The sequence below is a fragment of the Artibeus jamaicensis genome, unplaced genomic scaffold (genome assembly GCF_021234435.1).
Source record: "Artibeus jamaicensis isolate MK-2021 breed Jamaican fruit bat unplaced genomic scaffold, CSHL_Jam_final contig_525, whole genome shotgun sequence".
Classification (NCBI taxonomy): domain Eukaryota; kingdom Metazoa; phylum Chordata; class Mammalia; order Chiroptera; family Phyllostomidae; genus Artibeus; species Artibeus jamaicensis.
The window spans coordinates 2,502,010-2,523,662 of NW_026521874.1; the positions used below are offsets into that span (position 1 = coordinate 2,502,010).

The window sequence follows — 21,653 nt, forward strand, 5'->3', positions numbered from 1 at the left end:
GCCTCGCCCCTGAGCATCAAACAGCCCCGCCCACTCAGGGGTGAAGCTCAGTGCTGAACAGGGCACAAGTGCACAGCCACAGAGGGGCCCCCTCCTCCAGACCCACCCAGAGAGGACTCAGGGTTCACGGCCCCCGAGAAGCAGCCACCCCAGGATGGGAGGCACCTCCCAGGAGGCACTGGCTTCTCCCCGTCTCCACAGCGGCTCTGCCTCCTTAACCCCCCAAAGTCACTTACTAAACGACACTCAACAATGAACAGAAAGGCCATCTGCAGGCTGACCACTGCCCCCTTCACCACGGCAACAGTAGAGTCAGACTTTCTCACGCAGTTTTCAGAGGGAGATTTGGCGTAGACTCCACTCAGAGCCCCACCGACCCGGGGACCCGCTGACCTGACGTTCTCAGAGCCCAGGCCGGAGATGAGCTTGTCGGCCGCAATCAGCCGCCGCTCCATGATTTCGGCTTCTTCCTGAAGCTTCTGCTTCTCCAGGATGGCTGACTCGTACTTGGCCCCCAGGGCCTCCAGCTCTCTCTGGATTGCCGCCAACTCGTTCTGGATCCTTTCCAGTTCGCGCTTTGTGAGGTAAAAGGTCCGCTCCAGCCTGGCCACCTAGGTGAGGAGGATTGGCAGACCGGTTGGGGGCAGGTTCATCTCGGGGCAGGAACGAAACAGCCTCCGGCCTGGGCTCCGAGCTCTCTGAGTAACGCAAGTCTGAGTTACGAAGCGACATCAAACCGAGGCTCATGGCCACAGCCCCGCCAGTGAGCGCTCCCTGCATTGGGGGTTCAAGGTGTCGCTCTGACCCAGCGGTTCTCTGCTTGGGGCCATTTGCCCCCAGGGGACACATGACAATGTCTGGAGACAGTGTTAGTTGCTGGAACTTGGGGGCAGGGACGGTGGCACTAGTGGGCAGAGGCCCAGATGCTGAGCCACAGGGCAAAGGACAGCGCCCTCGACAACGCTGCCCAGCCCCACCGGCCGAGACCCCTGCGCTGTCCCCAGCAAGGACCTCGAGCATCTGTCACCTGTGGCCCTGGTTGCCGTCAGTCCCCGTAGCATTCGAATGAGGGCTGTAATCCACAGCGACCGTTTACCAGGACAAAGCTGTTTGTGGGCTTAAGATCACAGCCTTGCCAGAGGCCCTCCAGCGGAGCTGAGGACAGGTGAGCGCTCACCCCAAGCTGGCCCTGCGCTCAGCAGCACGGTCCGTGCCCCACAGGCAGGCGGTACCTTCTCTCTCTTGGGCTTGATCTCTTTAAAAACATCACAGTAGCCCATCACGGCCTCGACGAACTTGAGCATTCCCAGGCCTGCTTTGCTCACAGCTTCCATTTCCTCCGTTGTGGTGTTGAGATTCTTCAGGAGACCTAAAGGTCCAAGACGCGGCGGGTGAGCCGTGTGTGGTGAGCGGCGGGCTCTGTCTCAGGAAAGTAAAGTGGGGGATGAGCTGCCCAGGGACAAGGTAAGGGCGGCCAGCCCCTCAGTCCTCAGTCCCCCGGAGGCGGGACGCAGACAGCTGCCCTGCGGACAGCGGGGCAGGCCCAGCCCTGAATGAGTTCTGTGTGAGAGGGTGCCTCAGAAGGGGGGAGGGCCGGGGCCACCACCTCCAGAACACGCTGTGGCCCAGGTGCTTCTGCAGCACAACCAGCAGTCCCAGGGCCCTTGGGGGCAATGAGGACCCCAGCTGGGCAGCAAGGTGGCTCAGGGCGCTGACTGGGATCCGTAGGCCACCACGGGTCACGGCCGCCTCCACCCGCCCCCGAAGCCCAGAAGTAACTTCACGTCTAACTGGTGTTTGGGGGGAGACAGTCCCTTGCGTTTCTGTGGTGGTTTTGGCCCTTCGTGTTCATTCAGTTTTGTTTTCAAGTGACTGCCAACGAACATTTGGTGACGCAGTTCTGAACAAACGTCAGGGTGGACCGTGACGCCACAAACCCGAGCTGGCTTCTGCAGACCCTCATCACCCTCCTGGCTCGGCACCTGGGCAGCTCAGGCTCCAGGTTGAGGGGGGCCGTGGGGGTTCTGTGACCGAAGGCAGGGGGCTGGCCGTGGCAGTGCTGTCCCCTCCCCGCGTCCTCCCCTGGGGAACCCGTGGAAGAGTTTACACTGGCAAGAAGCCAAGAGGAGGAGCAGAGCCGAGGGTCAGAGCGACCCTGGGCACCTCGGTGCCTGTGGACGAGATGCTCAGAGCACGGGGCTGGTCCGAGCTGCAGGGGACGGTCTGGCCTGCCTCCAAGGAGGACCAGAGCAGCAATGGAGTTGAACGCGCAGCCCAGCCAGGGCCCACCTCCTGTTTCACAGGACACTGCCCCCACCTTCCTGTGGGGACCAGCATCCACCCACTCCACCCACGGGGCCACCATGGGACGGCTAGGAGGGCCTGCCATCCCTACCCGAGACTAATGCGCCCAATGAGGAGCAACCCTGGCCCTTCCCACATTTCTCTACACTCACTTCTGATATTTTTAACTTGGCTCTGGGTGATCGAATCAAAATCAATCTCCATCAACGACCGCAGGAAGTTCGGGTCGGACATCATGCCCTTGGCGGTTTTCCAGTTGAGCTCCTTGTAGCCCTTCATGATGAGGATGCACTCGCACACCGTCTGCACCTGCTTCGGGGGCTTGGCGAAGGACCTGGCGGGAACGGGGCGCAGGCTGTGGCCGGGGCTGGGCCTGGCGCTTGGCCTTGGAGGTGACGCGCGGGAGCCAAGGAAGCCACATCCCAACTGACACTTGGGCCCCCCGGGCAGGCTTCTCCGAGGACGGATCTGTGGTCTCGCCCACCGGGTGCCAGCCCAGGCTCCCGGAAGCTGACTGTGCATCAGAATCAGAGCGGGGGAGGGGGCAGGGGGGGCAGGAGAACGCAACCCAGGTCACCACCAAGGGTGTCCCAATCAGTAGGTCAGGGTGCAGCCAGAGGACCCGTGTTTTTTAAAAAAGATTCTATTTATTCTTAGAGAGAGGGTTAGGGAAGGAGAAAGAGAGGGAGAGGAACTTTGATCAACTGCCTCTCACACACCCCCACCCAGAGGCCTGGCCCAAACCCAGCGCCCTGACCGGGAATTGAACCAGTGACCTTTCAGTGGGATGATGCTCCACCAACCAAGTCCCACCAGTTGGGGCAGAATCTGCATTTCTAATGACACACCAGGGTGACTCCTCAAACCCAGCGTTGGCACCACCACCACTACCACCACCATCAGCACCGTCACCACCACTGGCCTCCTCTCGGTTTCCCGCAGGAAGCCCAGGGCCCCTGTGCTCGGACGGCCTCTGCTCACGCAGCCTGTGGGGCCTGGAACTGCCCACCTCCTAGTCTCCTCCCAGGCTCGGTGGCCCCTTCCCTGTTTTCTTTGTCTCGATGGGCCCAGACTGTCACTGTGCGCTGCCACTCTGTGCACGGTGCTCTCAACCCTCTGGGAACTGGAAACCCAAAGCAGCAAGCACGGCGGCAACGGGATGCACAGGCCCAGAGGGGCTGCCCCTGGGCAAGGCTGTGCAAACCACCAGCTGTGCCGAGATGGAAGCCAAAGGACAATGACGCAGCAAAGGCAAAGGAAGGGGAAGGAGAGCAGGAGTCGGCAGGATCACTGGGGCCAGTTGTCATGTCAGGGGGAGAGGGAGGGCAGGGAGTGGGGATGGAAATGGGGGGGAGAGCGAGCCCCACCACTGCAGTGCGGGGGCTTTGTGTACTGGTGAACCCCCACCCACTGCCCCGCAGGCAAGAGAAGAGGGGGCGCCGCAGTGTAAAGACAGTCAGGGCAATGTCCCCAACACAGCCCGGTGATCAAAGTGACGATCCTGAGTCACACCACAAGAGGTTCGATTAGGCCGGCGTTAGGGGCTTACAAAAGCAGGCAACGCCATCAGTCAGCCATTTTTAAAGGGTTTCCTCTGGGGCTGGGGAGGGCCGGGCCCAGGCCGCTGTGCTCTGAATAGTCAGAGGGGGAAAGAATCAGAGAGAAGGTTCCAGATATGAGACAAAAGAGCCAGGCCTCCGTGCAGGGTCCCGAGCCCCGGGGCCTGTTAGGAATGTCCACACTTCTCAGGTTCCCAATGTATAAAACGGGAAGCGGGACCGAAACCTCCAGCTCCCAAGTCCTCTGAGTGCGTGACAGTGAGTTCCCTGCTGTCCGCTCACAGGGCCCCCCGGGAGCCTCGGCGACCAGAACTGGAGGTGGGACGGGAACGTGTCTGTTCCACCTGATGCCTTTCTTCCATCAAAAAGAAGCTCAGGGATGAGGGAGTCAGAGGAAGACGAGCTGCCGCCCTCTCTGAAGGAGGAAAACCACCACAAACCGCAGCCCCCACCGGCCCTCACCCACGCGCCCCCAGACGCTCCAACTGCCCGTCTTTCCCTGGACCCAAGCTCCTTCCAGTCTCCGGGAGACCCTCCCGATTCCACCCCACAACCCAGGGTCACTCCCCTCCAGTCAGGGCGGTTTAAATGACGCTTCCTCCCCCGACCACCCACCCCAGACCACGCCATTTCCTCGCTCCCAGCCACGAAGACCTTTCCTCCCTGACCTAGTCCTGGGTGACCTCACTGTCCACATGAATGCCATGCCTCCCCCAGATCATCCATTCCGTGCAGTGAAGCCCCCACCTGCCTGGCTCACAGCTGCTCACCCCAGGCCAGCGCGGGGCCGGGGGGGTGGGCACCCAGTGACTGCAGAGTGAATGAAAGAAAGGAAATGAAATCACAAGCCAGTGACAAGGGAGCCTTTTACACGACAGAGGAGCATCACGGCAGATTGTCTTCGCCCATCTGAGGGTCTCTGTGTACAGAGGGGACTAAGCATCCTAACAAGGGGGTGTTGTTCAGAGAGTGAAAGGGACATGAAATCGTCATGACATGAGTGCCGACTCGTCACACTTAACATCCACACCACCTAAGAGAAAGCCAGACTGTAGTCATCCCCCCAAAATAAAACTGCACCCAAACTCACCTGGAAGCCCAGGAAAAATCCCAATGAGATCAAACATTTAAATGTAAAGAACTATAGAAACATAGAAAGAAACCATGGAGAAATTATTTTACAATGTTCCGGTTTTAAGATCTTTTAAGTACGACATAATGCAAAAGCCACAAAATAAAATATTGCAAAAGTCCATTACATAAATATCTTATACACAGCAAACACGAACACACACACAAACTTCATAAACAAAGTCAAATGGCCAAGGACAAACTGGAAAAATATTTTCTACTCATATCATGGATAAAAAGCTGATCTCATTATATACAAATCCCCTGGAAATGGGTAAGAAAAAAAAGCAACAACAGCAACAATCCAATGAAAAACCGGGCAAAGTGCGTGAACATTTCCCAGGAAAGGAAACACACATGAATCCTTCACATATGAAAAAAGGCCCGTCCACCATGAGGGAAATGCACATGACAGCTACACAAATACCATTTTCATCTACTAAACAAGTCCAAGTCCAAATGTCTAGTCGCGCCCTCCGCTGGTGAGGCTGTGGACAGTCGGTCGTGCACACGGCGGCCCAGCAGGAGGATAAATGCGTCTCCTGCTCCCCGCGGAGGGAACGGACCCGCGGACCCCACTTCTGGGACGGCAGCCCTCCGGGGCTTGCCCAGGTGTGAAGCACGGCCACGGTTACCCTTTGCCACACGGCAAAGGCAGAGACTGGAGCCGAGCTGAAGACTCGTAAATGGGGGCTGGTTCAATAAATGATGGAAGTGAGGGCACAGCCATGTGACAGAAAGTGAGGGACAATTTTAAAGCATTAGGGAAGTTCATCACATACCACCATGTAAAAGATCTCCAAAACGTATTATCAGGTGGCAAAGCTAAGGTGCAGGAAAACAGGAACAGTGTACCGTTAAGAAAAAAACACCCAAGTGCCCCTTGTCCTACAAACCCTGGAATCCAGAGTTGGGAGCTAAAGAGACCTGGTCTAGCTGGTCGCCTTGAACCCGCACCGAAAACCCTTCCGGCGGATGAGTCTGCGAGCAGAGCTACCTGTTGAGGGAGGGAGGGGAGCTGCACTGACGGGCGGCCGTCAGTTCGATGCCGGAACTGCAGTCCCGGCTAATGCCCACATGGCAGTGACCGTGAGCCTGCCCCAGCTCTGAGAACTCTGGTCCTCAGAGCAGCCTGAGGTCATGGGGATGGCCGCCATCATCCGCATTTTGCAAATGAGGAAACGCCAGCAGCGCAGAGAGGTTAGGTGCCTTGCCAAAGGTCACACAGCCAGAAAGAAGCAAAGCCACACAATTGCCTGTTCTAATGATTAAATCTTTAAAAATGACTCCTTTCAGGTCACAGGCCACCTTTGTTTTCTCATGGTGAGCCAGGCCCCCGTCTCACACCTGTCTCAGGGTGACACAGGCACACGTCCAATGGCAGGGAACACACATCAATCTCCCCATGTGGACCTGTGGTAACCCCTCTCCCCCTCCCCTTCAGGTTCGTGGGGGGCTCACAGCCCCCCCAAATGAATTCCCTTCAGAAACCCTCCCCACCTCTGCTCTCACGACACCTTTATGCTGCTGACTGGGAAACTGTCCGAGACTCAAGTCACCTGGTGGCTGGGCACCTCCCGGACAACGTGTACACAGGTCTCCCCCACAACGTGGTGGGGCCTGCCTGTCTACTTGGCTCTGGCACCTCCCAGCACAGGTCGCTGCCGTTTTAAAACGTCCATCCTCACCCCTTCATTGGAACCAGGACCGAACCGACAGCTTCCCACTCACAGTGGCAGCATCTCCAGACGCTCTGCAGAGCCACTCGGGCCTCCGCCCCGGAACCGGCTAAACGCCCTGTTCAAACTCCCACGTTTCGCCCACGAGCAGACAGAAAAGGCAGAGCCCGACAAGGCACGCTGCTCTGCCCCTCCCGTCCCGCCAGGACAGACACCGCAGAGAGTAAGCCACCAGCCTGGACACGAGTCTCTCCCGGGAGCCCCGACCGTGGAGTCAGTGGACAGAACCCTTTGGAAAACGAGGACTCGACGAAGAGCAAGAGGAGAGAGCTGAGGTCCCTAAACCAGGGCGAGAGGGTGGTGCCGGGCAGCCCAAGGACAGGGGACAGGCGGGCAAGACGGTGTTTATTCCTGGCTTCATGCGCAGTGCTGACTCTACCAGCGGGACCCCGTTAACAGCGCACCCGCCCCGCACCTGCACCTCTCACCGACAGCGGGCAAGTCTCTGGTTGGCCGGAGGGGAAACGTCTCACAGACCAACTTGTAAGATGTCTGGGGCCACAGGGAAGACCCGCTCTCCCTGCCTTGGGCAAGCCCCTCTGGCTGGTAAGGGATTAGAGCATCTCCCACGGTCCCTCAGTGGGGACAGCTCTGCTGCACCATGTCCAGCAGGGTGCTAGGGTGCTGGCCCAGCCTTGAGTGTGTCCCCATCAAAAGGACTGATTTACAAAGCTCCACCTCTCCCACACAGCCCGTTCTGTGAGTTGGCCTGGGTTCAAGGTCAGCAGGTCCTGCCACCTAACAGTTGGGGGGGGGGTCTAGAGCAAGCCACCTCGCCTCCCGGGGCCCCACTTCCCTCACCTGCAAATGAAGATAATAACAGTCCCCACCATGGAACAGACCCAGCACAGTGGCCGCCACGACTACCGTAACTGCTTTCAGGAGGGACACTGGGGACAAGCCCAGCTGGAGACTGCCGTCGATACCTGATCTCGGTCACATCCGACTTGTCTAGCTTCTGCAGCTCCAGCTTGGCGGCCTCCAGAATAGGCATGACCTCGGCAAGGGCCGTCTCGGCCTCGGCCTTCTCCACAGCAATGATCTTGTTCTGCTCCTCAATCTCCATGGCTTTCTCCTCCGCCAGCTTCTTCTTTTCCTCCGCTGTGTGGGGAGGGGGCAGTCAGTGAGGCTGCTGGGCATGGGCAGGACAGGCCACCGCTGTGGGGGCAAGCAACGCACAGCCCCCGGGTCCTCACCGGGCCACAGGGGTCTAATGAGCCCTGGCCAGCCCAGTGGCCTCAGGGCTCCACTAGCACCGGAGTCCTTGCCATACCCCAGGTCTCCGACCAGGACGGCTGCCCCGACTCCAACCTTCTCACCCAGGTCCCACCCGCTCTGCCCCATGTGACATCCCCCAGGCCCGCTGGGCCAGTGCTGGCGGAGGATGCCAGGCTACCCCCCGAGTTTGTGGCTCGCTGAGGTCTCTCTGCCTTTTCGTCACCTTTCCCTATGTGCACTCAGGCCCAGCTCAAAAAGCCACGCTGCCCCCCAAGTGGCCTGCCCCTCTGCTCCTCACAGTCTCCTCACTCTGTTCACATGCTTCACGACTCTGACCCTGACCTGAAACTTCGCCACCTCACTGGCTCGCTGGTCCCACTCACTAGAACACAAGCACCTCCCAGGGGCTGTAAATCCAACGTTCAGAACAGGCGTGACCAACAGTAGACCCACCACTTTGAATAATGTTCCCCCCAAATTCAAGCCTGCCCACAACCTCAGGGCGTTGCCTTATTTGGAAGTGTCTTTGTAGTGTAGTTAACATGAGGCCGTGCGGCGCAGGGTGGGCCCTTAATCCAGTGACTGTGTCCTTACGAGAAGACCACGAGAGGACACAGAGACACAGCGGGAAGAAGGGTCACATGACGGGAGAGGCAGCAGCTGAAGTGACACATCCAAGAGCCCAAAAGCACCCAGGGCCACCCGTGCAGCGGAGGCCAGAGCTGCGGCCGAGCCTCCCCTGCAGCCCCGGGGCGGAAGCCCAGCCCTGCCGACACCGTCCTTCCAGATGCCTCGCCACCACAACCGTGAGGACATAAATGTCTGTTTCTTTCTATGCCGCCCTTTCGTGGTGCTTCATTGCGGCAGCCGCAGGGAGCAACTCCGCAGCACGCAACAGACGCACGTGGGCCTCACCGGCATCACCCGACGTGGCGCTCTCTCGGGGTTAGCTTCCGGCCAGCACGCGGCGCTGACCAGCGTCTACAGCAGGCCAAGCGCGGCCTTGCCACTCCCGTCAAACCTTAAGGCACCGGCCCTGAGTCCTGCATGTGGCAGGTGTGCATGGTCGCTAAGGGGGCCTGACGGGAATGCAGGGTCGAAAATCCAAGGGTCAAAAAGCATCGTCCCGCCACGCGCAGCAGAGCCCTGACCCGCCCGAGCGCCCGCTCGCCTGTGGCTGTGTTGGAGGCGATCTCGTCCAGCAGCGCCTCACAGGCAGCAGACTTCTCGGCCAGCACGATCTTCTGCTCCGCCAGCTTCTGGCTGAGCTCGTCGAGCTGGACGGTGGCCTCCTTCAGCTTGTCCAGGCCTCCCTCCAGACGCTTGCACTGAGCTGAGGAAAGACAACGCCCGCACCCACCACCATGGTGGGCGCTGGGCCCCGGCAGGCCCCGTGGGAGGTCCCGCTGCAGCTCCTCCCGCCGGGCTCACCAGGGCACCTCCGCTGCCAGGTGGCATGGCGTCAGCGGGCATGAATCTCTTTCTTCCTTATTTTTTAAAAGGATTTTATTTATTTATTTTTAGAGAGGAGAAGGGAGAGAGAAAGAGAAGAAAACATCCATGTGTGGTTGCCCCTTGTGCACCTCCTACTGGGGCCCTGGCCCGAAAGCCAGGCATGTGCCCTGACTAGGAATCGAACCGGCCACCCTCTGCTTCGCAGGTCGGCACTCAGTCCACTGAGCCACACCAGCCAGGGCCGAAATGAATCTTTTTCTGAAAACATCCCTTAATTTGGCCAAGAGCCAGAGCATTTTTGAAAAGCATTTTCCAGCAAAAAGCTATGAAAGGATTTAAACCAGAATTTAGATAGCGATTATCTCTATGCCAAAATTTTAGAAGCAATTTTAATATTTCCTCAGTATTTCTGATTATATTTTCCATCTTTCTATAACGTGTACATTACTTTTAGAATTCTTTAGAAGGCTCCTATTTTTTCAATAAACGAACATTAACAAAAGCATTTTCCAACAGAGCACAGGGCTGCCACCAGAGTATGTCTATGGCAGTGAAAATGTAGAGCTAAGACAGCTCCCAGCCCGGCGCAGAGGAGTAAGAACCAGGGCCCCGCCCGCACGGGAGAGCCCCTTCCGAAACACACAGTCCAGGCTGTGTCCTGCTCCGTTCAGCCCCGAGTGCTCCTGAAGCCACTGAGAAACACCGTTGGAGGGGAAGATCGGGTGTGACCAGCATCCACAGTAACAACTTCTGTTACCCACCCATCCTCGTCTTACCTATATTGTACTGAGTTTTCTCGTCCAGCAATTTCGAGTACGTGTTGATAAAATCCAGGTAATTCTTAGGGGTCACGTAGTTGCTGCGCCTCAGCTTCTGCAGAAACTGTTTGCTGAACTCGCCCACAGACTCGTGCACCAAAACCACGTGGTCCACCAGGTCTTCTGTGTTTTCCGCTGGGATCATCAGATTGTTCCCTGAAGAGGAAGGACGGGAAACGTGCCTCTCAAAACGAGGAAAAGAGCAGTTCCTCGAAGAGTTACCCGCGGAATTCCCACAGGCCCCAGCAGTTGCACTCCTGGGAATGCACCCAAAAGAACGAAAAATGCACACGAGCGGTCTTGTCTGCCACCGTGCACGGCAGCACTGGTCACAGGAGCCACAGCGCAAGTGACCCAAGTGTCCCTCAGCAGAGGATGGACAAGCACAGGGTCCATCTGTCCAGCAGGTGACGGTCCGTGCCCACAGTGGAATGTTACTCCGCCTCACGGAGGAAGGAGCACCGGCCACAGGCCACACCGGGACCGACCTCAAACAGGCCGAACAAAAGCAGCCGACACGAAAGGACCAGCACCCATGATGTGACTCATGTGGAATGTCTAGAATGGGCACATTCAGAGGCAGAAAGCGGAGGTGCAGCCGGTTCCCTGGAACCAGGGAGGGGACGGGGACAGGGACAGGGACGGGGTGAGCAGGCACCGAGTCTGTGTCACAAGGGGAGAGAAGCTCTGGACGTGGACAACAGTGCCCACACGACAAGGTGAATGCACTAAATACCATTGAATTGCATACTTGAAAATCATTAACGTGGCAGTTTTTGTGTTATATATTTTAACTTTTAAAAGACACAGAAATGTTTTGAAAATGAAAGAGCAACCATCACTGGTGGGTGTGTCTCTGGACCACAGCGCGGCTCCACACTTCGAAATCTTCTCTGAGAACACAGAGAGTTCTGTCCTTTCTCAGCCCCTTCCCCCAGAACTACATTCTTCATGTACAGGGAGAAATAACTCTTTGTTATTTATTGAATATGTATTTACAGGGTGGCACTATTAATGAGGTCACCCCGTGTCATAAATCTGCCCAAATTAGGTCCATAAAAGAGTATTTTCCTGAAGATAAATTAATTTGCTTTTTTATTTCAAAGATTGAAGTTAATAACCAAAGCTTAAGGTATTTGACACTTTAGAGAAGATTCGGTGCTGACTGATAATCAATTTACTGGAAGGTCCTTTAGCTGCCTCTGGGCCAGGGGTCGGCACACAAACATTCGGGCTGTGTGGGCCACACGGTCTCTGTGGCGACAACCCAACTTCGTGTCTGCAGCGCAAAAGCAGCCATAGACAGAACATCTATCAGCAAGTGAGTCACATTCCAATAAAACTTTATTGACCAAAATAAGCAGCAGACCGCATTTGGCTCACAGGCTGTGGTTTGCCAACTCCTGCCTTGGATGATACCTCATCGATTGTTACCTTAAATTGTCCTGTTGAGTTCCCTGAAGTCTGTTTGAACTAAAACACAGTATCTTCCAAAAACACACTAACACGCTAAGGCTCATTCGTGGTCATGGGGGTTACCAGTGAAAGATCTACTGGACCACAACTCAGACCCAGAAGGATGCAAACCCACCGCTCGGACCACCATATGGTCCCCGCGCAAGCTGTCACTCACCTAGAAATGACTTGGCGACGGCGTGCAGGGCCTGCGGAGGCCAGGGCATGAACCAGTCGATGCCGGTGTTGTTCACCAGACCTGGGAAGCAGAGAGCAGGGAACAGGGGTCACTTTGCAACCCGACACGCTGCACGGGGACCCTTCTGCGCCGCCCCACAGACTGCAGAACGAGCCGCTGTGTCCGAGAAGGGTTCGTCAGCAGCAGGTCTTGCAGCCTCAGCACCACCGACAGCCGTGCCGGAGGACCCTGTGTTTGGGGCTGCCCCCGGCCTCTGGCACCTGCACGTCAGTAGACTGCCACCCCCACGCTGACCACCAGAAACGTCCGCAGGGCACTGCACCTTGTGCAAGGCTGGCACAACTCCCCCAAATGGAAGCAAGCGGACAGTGGGCCTCGTACCCGGGACTGGGAGCACGTCCTCGAGTCAGAAGGACAGCACCCGCCCACACACCACACAAGAGCCAGTGGCAACTGTGAGGGGCGGGCACAGCCCGCGCTGCAGAGTCTGGATCTCAACCCAGTGACCTGGCGTGTTTGACTTTGCTGGTGGAACCGCAGGCCGCACACTGCTCTCCGGGGCGCGCGCCCCGCTGAAAGGGGACTCGCACGTGTGAGCTCGGCTCAGGATACCTGGGAAATTCCTGCACCAGGTCCTCAGGGTGTCCCCCACAGGCGACATGCCCAGGACGATGTGCAGGTTGTTGGTGCTCTTGCTCACGAAGTACTGCCACACGGACTCCTTGGCCAGGCCCATCCCTTGCTTCAGAGCCTCCTGTCCGATCTGACTGAGGATGGACTCCTTCTCCTCCTCTGGGAAAAGCGCGGGCACCATTCCTGGAAGACAAAGCAGGCCGCGGCCCCTGAGTCTCGGGCCACCATCTCGGCAGGTGCTGGAACGACAGATGCAGTGTCATGAGAAGAGCCCAGAAAGCAGGGCTCCCCCGCTCGGAGCCCCGTCTCCTCGTCGGGGAGATGGGGGGCCCGGGCCTCCCGCCTGCCAGGGAGGTTATCATGAGCATTAAAGCAGGGTTCTCAACTGGGGGCAATTCTGCCCCACAAGAGATAGTCAGCAACGTCCAAAGACGTTTTTGGTTGTCACAACCTAGGTGTCGGGGGACTGCTAATGCCCTGCCATGCTCTCGTGACCACAGTTCCCCTGGCTGGCCCCACCCAGCGGCGACAGCCTAAACGTGGCCTCTTCTGTGGGGACTAAAAGGTGGAACAGTCCCCAGTCGGAGCCCGTGGAAGGCCGAGCACGGAGAGCCGGCCGCACCCCGCCGCGCAGCACCTGAGGTCAGCATGTTGTTGATGAGCTCCAGGAAGCCCTCCTCGGCCACGTGCGCGTCCGTGAACAGGAAGATCATCCTCTTGTTCTCCACGCCCAGCTTCAGGTACAGGCTCTTCAGGTCCTCCCGGAAACTGTTCTCAGAGTACCCTCGGCTCAGGAGGATCTCAAACACCTGCCGACGGAGCGGAGCGATCGCGTGAGACCCGGGCCAGGCGGGCTGACGGCCCCTCGGGGGTGAGGGCCACCCGTGAGGCGGAGGTGCGTGTTGGCAGGGGCCATCAGGCCGTGCAGCCAGCAGAGAGGGACAAGTGACAGCAAAACAAGACAACCTGGGCTGTATTCATGAAAGAATATTAAGAAATGCAGAACAAAGAAAACTGTCATGTCCCTTTTTGTCACACAACCAGGACAGACGTTGTGGGGGCGGGTGAGAGAGTGCGGGGAGCACAGGCCTGTCCACATGGGGTTATGGGAGCGTGGGAAAGCAGAGGGGTTTGAAAAAGACACCCTCGCTTGTTAAAATGAGTGACCTGAGTGACAGAAAGGAAAGGAAGACAGGAAACGAGGAGGCCGGGAAGGAAGCAGAGGAGGGCGGGCCACAAAGGAAGAGGAAAAACACACCCAGGCACACACCTGACAGGTGTGTGCGCTCGCACATGTGAGTTTACTCACAGTGGGGTAAACTGTGGGCGGATGTGTAAAACACCGAACACTGTTTTAAATGCTTACATTTAGAAACCCTGCCCTGGCTGGTGTGGCTCCGTGGGCTGAGTCCCAACCAGCCCACGAATCAGAAGGTCCCAGCGAAGGCGCCTGCCTGAGTGGCGGGCTGCGTCCCCAGTGGGGGGCGAGCGAGAGGCCGACTGACTGGCGTTTCTCTCCCTCTCCTTCTCCCTCCCTTCCCTCTCTCTAAAAAGAAATAAAATCTTTTAAGAGCACTTTTAAAATCCTATTCCACATGAAATAGATATAAATGTTTTTTCCCATTCTTTTAGCTGTCTCCACACGACATAATGGGTATTAACTAGCCTCACTGGTGTAATCATTTCACGGTGTGTGTGAGTTGAACCCACACCCGAGACTCATAACGTGATGCCCGTCAGTTACACCCCAGGAAACCTGGGATGAAATACATTGCTGTATCTGCTTGAAACCTGTTGTTAACAAAACTATGGATAAAATTAAGTCTTCGCCTCTCCCTAGGCCTTTTTGATTTCCTCTCCAAAGAGGCGAATCCCAGCACGAATTTAGGTCCAGACTCTCTAATGTGCAATCTGGTGCTGGCTGGCAGAAGTCTGGTAAACGCTCACACCCTTTCGCCCGCCCGTTTCCCAGTGTCCGAGAAAAGGATCGCTGGGGGACAGGATCACCGTGCAAAGACGCGTGGCCAAGGGCGTTCGCCGCGGCAAGCGCTCATCACAGTGAAACCGGAACAGGGCTCCACGCCCACGGACAGAGGGTTCACGGAGCGCCCGTCCGCACGGGGAGACACCGCCATGTCTGAGAGCACACGGCACACGCGCTCACTGACTTGAAATGATGCCGTGATGAACAGGCAGACAGGATAAATCACACGTCACGCACACTGCTGACCCAGGGCCAGTCAGAAGCGAGTACAAGGAGGAGGGTCCTTGAGGGGCGCAGGTCAGCGGCGGCCATCTCCGGGCAGCGAGACCAAAGGGGCCTCCATCTTCCCCAGACCGTCCTGCATTTTCCAAACTGTCCCCGTGAGGCCGGGCCAAGTTTACACGGAGGCCAGCGAGCGCACGGTCCCTCTCTGGGGATGGCGACGACGACCGTGTGGAGTTCAATCTGATCCCCGAAGGTGTGGAGAAAGGAACAGGAACGCATCCAATTCACTGGTAGAAGGGTTACGAAAATGCATCCACAAGTGAGCCCTCTGAAGGCAGCGGGGGGCCTGGGAATGAGGGTGGCGGCCTGAAGACCCCGGTCTGTCCCGCAAGGGGATGTGCCTACCACGGAAGCGACAGGAGGCCCGGGCTGTGGGGCCAGCTTTCCACAAATGCAAAGACATGGAGGGCGATGGAAGGGTCTGACGACGAATGGGGCTGAAGAGAAGCAGGTTCACCAAGAGGGTGCACTGTGCGCAGGCCTCACTGCAGGGCCTGCTCTCTGCCGGGAGAGGCCGTGCGGGCGAGGGGCCCGTGGGTGGCATGAGAGCCACCGCAAGACCCTAAGGACCTTCGCCTGGTGCTGGTGGGGATGTGAAACTGTGCAGATACTTCGGGAAACAAGCCAGCAGTTTCTTAAATGATTAAACATAGAGCCACCAGAGGACCCAGCAAGCCCGCCCTGTGATGTGTGCCCGAGTGAGAACATGTCGGTGCTAACGTGTACACGTGATCGTTCACAGCGGCATCACTCACAGTAGCCAAAGGGCGGGGACAGCCCAAGTGCCCATCAGAGAATGGCGACAAATCAGGGCGGTGTGTGTGCACACAGGACAAAGATACCCAGCCCTGCACACGGGTGCCATCTGGAGACGTGGGTGAAGCCTGGAAGCGTCAGGCTGTGTGAACAAGGCTGTCACGACAGACCATGCTACACACGCCCATTTACGGGAGATGTGCAGAATAGGAGTATCGGTCAAGTCAGACAGCAGCTCAGTGGTGTCTTAGGGCTGGGGGTGTGGGAAGGCGAGATTTCTACGTGGGTAAGGAAACTGTTCTAACACAGACGGAGGTGATGGTTGCACGTGTCTGTGAATCCACCGAGAAGTGCGGAGCTGTAGATTTTAAATGGGTAAGTAGTATGGCCTGCAAATGATGCCTCATTGAAGCTGTTTTCAAAGGCTGACCTGGAGCACTGCCCCCACAGGCTGGGCAGAACAGCAGCCAGCCAACTGCCCACCTGAGCGCAGGACCCTGGGGCCGGGCCCCGACCCCTCCACCTGGGGGCTCGCACTTGACTTCCAAACTCAGCACAGTCTCCACTCCAAAACCAGTACAAGAATTCAACGCTTCACCTGCACAGTCAGAATAGTACCGAGATCCGACAAACACCCACTTCAACTCCGTGAGAACACCACGTTATGACCGTTTCCAACTGTTCCAGCACTGCATGAACTGCCAACAGCAGAGATGGGCATGTCCGACCTATTTCCCTCAGGCACCTCCCCCCTGGGGTGGGGGTGCAGGGGGGGAGGCACCTCACCTCGTAGCCAGCTGTGAAGGCAGCCAGCCTAGCTAGAGACTGCTTCCCGGAGCCCCCAACGCCCACCAGCAGGGCGTGGCCACGGTCCATGCGAATGATGCGGTGCACACGCGTCAGATGCTCCAGGGCGTCGTCAAAGAGGACCAGGTTCATCCTGGTGTTGCTTTCGTTGTACTCCTCAAGAATTTCCTGATGAATTTACAAAATTTCAGGTAGTGGGAAACATACAGTAAAAACAAGTAAACTACTGGAATAAATAAATAGAAATTAAAAGAATTCCAAGATCCCTGGGTTTGCAGAGGCAGACTCTGCCCTTTGTCTGGGAGGCGTTAAGAATGGAGGAGAGCTTCTGCTCAGTGCGCACAGTGGTCAAAGTGACTGCACCATCCGGGTTTATGGGACCCAGACTCCCCTCTGCTGGCCCGTGGGCAGCCAGCAGCACTGACTGGCTGGCTACAAGGCTCCCCTCGAGAGTCAAGATGAAAATGAGTGACAGAGCCAGGTGAGTGGCCCCCAAACCTGGCCGTGCACCGGAACCCAAGCCCCTCCCTGAGTTGATAAAGGGGAGGCCTGTGCCCCTGGGGTCTGTGTGCTTAACAAATTCCTAAGGTCACTGCCATGTGCCTGCCTGGGGACCCCCAGGTTAGACATGAGCCTGTGTTCTGAACCCAGACAGAGGGAGGCCCAGGGGCTCCTCCCAGTTCTGCCTCCGGGGCCTCCCTGCAACACTCGGCTCCCCCGAGAGGACGGGCCCCTCTGCACCTGGAACAGAGCCTTGGCCGCCTCGTAATCCTGGATGTCCTCGTAGACACGTGTCTCTTCCTCGTGCAGAGCCATCCGGAAGTCTCCAAACAGGATAGGGTCCCTCATCACGGCCTCCAGGTCGTCGTGGAAATGCTCCGTGACCAGGTCAAGTATGTGCTCTTGCACCTAAGGGCAGAGGACGCACGGGCTGGCACTTACCAGGGAAACAGAAACAGCCTATGCTAGGGTCATGCGGTTTGTGTTTAATTTCTTTCCCAATTGCCACAAGGTACTTAACAATCCCCTTTCTCTACGGGCTGACTTTTATTTTTAGTGAAGGTTTACTATATTTAAAATACATTGGGTTTTTAATGGTTTTTGTTCACTCGGAGAAGAATTCTGTGGCTAGTTTTGCATCTGCTGTGTCGGTTTCGATGGACTGACCAGCTCCTTGTCCGCCTCGCTGATCAATCGGTCATGGAAGACCCGCAGACACTCGTTCCTCCAGACCCTCACCATCTGGGTCACCGTCTGGAACCTGCGTGACCAAGGGGCAAGGTCAGCCAGGGTGTCAGCTGGAGAAGGCAGGGCTAAACGCTCCTGTTTGCAGATGGGCTCCCAGGGTGCAGAGAGGACAACATCGCCACAGTCCAGCCCCCGCTGGTCTCACGTTAACGCGGTTTAACGGAAGACGACAGATTCAGGGTGAAGACCATCATGTCATGTCTGCAACTACCCGAGGCAGGGGAGGAAGGGCATCTTCCACAAACGACACTCACGGCACAAAGTGAGCACCGGCCCCGCTCCTACTTGCTGGAACTCATGAGTTTAAATGAAGCATGGGGCACTGGCGGCCACTCCACAGAACCAGCCCCATCCAGCCCCAGATCTGGAGCTTTCTCTGGTTTCTGGCAAAGAGCCCCCACTCCACTCGATACTCCGGGAATCTGAGCTGCCATTCCAGGCCCTCGAGGGCACCCGCAAGTCGGTGTGTGTGGGTGGGTGGGTGTGAATCCATTAACATGACATGGATTCATAATGGGACTCTGTCCTTGCAACGCACAGACTGCAGCATGCCTTACTGTGAGGGCCTGAGTAAATCCAGTTTTAAAGAGAAAACTGCCACGTCTACTGCCGTGTCTACTGTTGGATCCCTCTCTCCGTGACAAGGTCCTGAGAGGGGGTGTAAGACTTCAAGGAAGCAGTTTCCAACCTGGTGGACGTGGCATGGAAGGCCCTGCAATACCTATTGTGATTGTGCTTGCTTTGGGGATCATGACCTTTTCTGCTTTAATCATTATGAATACCCTGGCAGTGATTCAGATAGTGTGCCTAGACCTTTCCCGGCTCAATGAACAGAATAATAATATCATACTAGAACGTCAGGGAATATAGGCACAAGGAAATAATCAGAACAACCTAAGAATTCAAGCTTAATCAATAACAATCATTAGAAAAACACCCAAGATAAGATAGAATACTCTAGGAAATCAGGAGATGATCTCACTACTTTCTTAAAAGGAATCAAAATACAAAACATGTCTATAAAAGAACTCCTAGAGAAACTTAAAAGAAGTACCCTTAAAAGCCCCCTGCAACATAGGAATAGCCCCTCCTTTACCTTGAATAGAAATATATATCAACTAGACAGGCAAAGTAGTAACAAAGGCTAGTTAGTTATTACAAACTAAACAGTCACTAGGGAGTCAGAATTTATAGTACACAAAAAAACATTTTAAGCAAAAAAGAGGTAGATAGCTAAGTTAGACATCACAAGGGCCTTATAATAAATCTCCTATTTTCTCTACTCAATTTAGCGTATCCTTATGCCCTATACCAAATTCTGAGAAACTTTAATATACAATAAGATATTTCTAATTGTCTGATTAATGGCTCTCCTAGTTAAAATAATCTTTGACTAAATCTATGGGAACTTTTGTACTTTTACTGATTACCTTTGTATTGATTTTTTCTGCTTAAATGATCATGTTATACTGCAAATATTAATCACTACCTGAAATGAAAATATAAAAACCTGCTTGTACTTGCAATAAACGGAACAGAGCTTCACTGTCCTTTGAGGCGTGTTGTCGTCTGTTACCCAGCGCCGACGCCTTGCCCTCACCTGTGGGACCCCCTGACCCGCTGCGGCTGGACCGCGACAGAAAACCTGTGCACGCAGACCGAAGCCCCTTCTGTCCTCTCTGCTTCCTTCTCCCGGACTCACACAACAGAACCAGCCTGAACTGGAAACAGTTCCGTCACACGAGCAAAAGGCACCATGTGGGCCAGTTTAGACTTCAGGACTGAGACGAGAGATCAGCGAGCGGTCTCACCGCGGGACACGCCTGTCCACACGGCCACACCGCTGCCTCTCCTGTCCCACTTGCCTTCAACTCAAGGGCTTGCACAGCAGCAGGCCTTACGCCAAGCACTTAACTCCTTTCTTCTTTTAACAACCAGAGAGACGGCAAGCACTTCCCAGACACACTAACTGATGAAAATCGTCCGTAAGACCCCCATCTCACTTTCCTTAAAAGAGTAAGAAAAGCCAAAGCAGACTCACCGCTCGGGATTGGTGAGGACCAGCCCGTGGAAAACCCGCGAGAGGTCGCGCAGGTTGAAGATGTAGTGGAATTTGGACGGGGTCGGGGGCAGGTCCTGCACGACGTCCGTGTAAAGGGACAAGGTGCAGCGCGTCAGCCGGTCGCTCACGGCCAGGATGCTCTCGTGAAACACCTGAGAAAGGCGACAGCCCTCAGATGCCACCCGGGGTGAGCAGAGAAGTGACCTGCAGCCCGTCCACTCGGTGGACGGTGGGTCCTCCCGGAAGGGAGCCGGGCGCCGGCTGCGACACGGAAGGGCCCCAGAGCACACTGCGGCCGAGCGAGAGACTCCGGGCACAGAGGCCGTGCGTGAGTGACTCCGTTTACGGGAAACGCCCAGGTGAGGGAAATCCAGAGGTGGGAGGCAGACGAGTGGTGGCCGGGGGCAGGGGGGTGGGGTGGAACGACTGCTTTCAGGGTAACAAATGCATCTGGGAACTAAACCGCAGGGGTAAGGCCGTAAACCACTGTGAATGGACTAAATGCCACTTAATTCCATACCTTAAAATGGTTACAATAACTAATCTCATGCGAGTTTTGCCATCATCTTTAAAGAGGAGATAAAATATACTGAAAAAGAAACTCATCCTCTGACCTGCTTCTGCCCCCCTGGATTCTCACACTGGACGAGTCAGCAGGTGTGAACCAGCTCCCAGGCTGGGTCTCACTGATGCTGGCCTCACACTCTGAACACCAATGCCGAGGGCAGAGTGTGAACAGGCCAGGCTGCTGACCCCGCCTGGCCAGGCCACACCTCTGCCTTTCCTGCCCAGGCCCTGAAGACTCTGAGTGTGCGGGCCCCACTTTAGAAGGAAAACAGCAGGATCAGAATGGGCTTCATTTGTGGGGCCCAAATATCTACTAATAACAGCAACAACTGGCACCTGACAGGCGTCCACTACATGCTGGGCACGGGCCACACTCGGTTAACACGCCTTCCCCTCACCCTGCTCTCCCGCCACTCGGGGCTGGGTCCCTTCCTTTCCTCCCTGCTCCAGGGGAGAAGGTGCCTCGGGCAGCTCCGGAGACTTGCCCAAGGAGCAACAGGGGAACCAGCCCCACCCCGCCCCAAGCCCTAGTTGATTCACAGCTATGACTCCAGGTGGCACTGTACCTCAGGGCCCCATCCTGACTCCCGTGGGCCCCAGGCACTTCTGTCTCTGAGCCCCTTTCTTCATAAAAACATACTGTTTTGAATTTTATGACCACATGAGTATAAAGATGAACATAATTCAGGCTGGGTTACATTCAGTTTTTTCTCCTGGTTTTGAAAGAAATGAAAACGTTCACAGGCCCCTGCAAGCCCCGGGGGCACTGTGCACATGGCACTGAATGAGCAGGCTGGCCCTCGGACACGCCCACCCAGCACAGGGCCCGGCCTGGCGGACTGCTAATCAGCACAGCTTACCGAGGTGTGGCCTTTCAGGATGGAGAAGTAAATGAGATGCAGAGACTCCTCTGAAGGAAACGGAACATGGAAGACACTGAACAGCGAAATGAACCTCAGGTCCACCTCGTTGCGGCCGCCCCCGGCTTTTCCCATTGCAGCCAGAAAGCCAAGGTCTCGAATGCTTTTACAGTTCAGCTCCTTCCCTCGGTCGTACAAGTAGCCTTTTTCCAACAGCAGCTTCAGCAGGGCGATGGGCTGCTGCGTGCCATATTCATCCACCTGTTTTGTTCACAGAGAAGGAAGGAAGGCCCCAGTCAGAGAAGGAAGCAGAGCCAGCGATGCCTCTGCACACCAGCTTCTGGAAAGCCTGCGACCGCACGTTCACCTGCACTTGGCTCCCCACCAGCCTGCGAGCTCCACGAGGGCAGGCACTACACATCGCGGCATGGCACCAGTCCTGGGAGGTGCTCAGTAAACACATGGTAATTGGAAGGATGGACAAACAGGTGCGTGGATGGATGGATGATGGACACGTGGATGGATGATGGACACATGGATGGATGATGGACACGTGGATGGTTGATGGACACG

The 21,653-nt window shown here is 56.2% G+C and overlaps 1 protein-coding gene across 1 annotated transcript in view; it reads right to left on the reverse strand.

Annotated features, from left to right (window-relative positions):
• DNAH10 (dynein axonemal heavy chain 10) overlaps window positions 1-21,653 on the reverse strand; it is a 94,411-nt gene that overhangs the window by 16,029 nt on the left and 56,729 nt on the right. The window contains exons 47-60 of the mRNA XM_053669841.1: window positions 21,081-21,341; window positions 19,633-19,805; window positions 17,511-17,604; window positions 17,085-17,252; window positions 16,323-16,511; window positions 13,149-13,320; window positions 12,491-12,694; window positions 11,858-11,938; window positions 10,183-10,380; window positions 9,123-9,284; window positions 7,660-7,834; window positions 2,457-2,638; window positions 1,233-1,369; window positions 394-611 (exon numbers count right to left, since the gene is read on the reverse strand). Coding sequence (XP_053525816.1) covers window positions 394-611; window positions 1,233-1,369; window positions 2,457-2,638; window positions 7,660-7,834; window positions 9,123-9,284; window positions 10,183-10,380; window positions 11,858-11,938; window positions 12,491-12,694; window positions 13,149-13,320; window positions 16,323-16,511; window positions 17,085-17,252; window positions 17,511-17,604; window positions 19,633-19,805; window positions 21,081-21,341 — 2,414 coding nt within the window. The remainder of the gene's footprint in view (window positions 1-393; window positions 612-1,232; window positions 1,370-2,456; window positions 2,639-7,659; window positions 7,835-9,122; window positions 9,285-10,182; window positions 10,381-11,857; window positions 11,939-12,490; window positions 12,695-13,148; window positions 13,321-16,322; window positions 16,512-17,084; window positions 17,253-17,510; window positions 17,605-19,632; window positions 19,806-21,080; window positions 21,342-21,653) is intronic.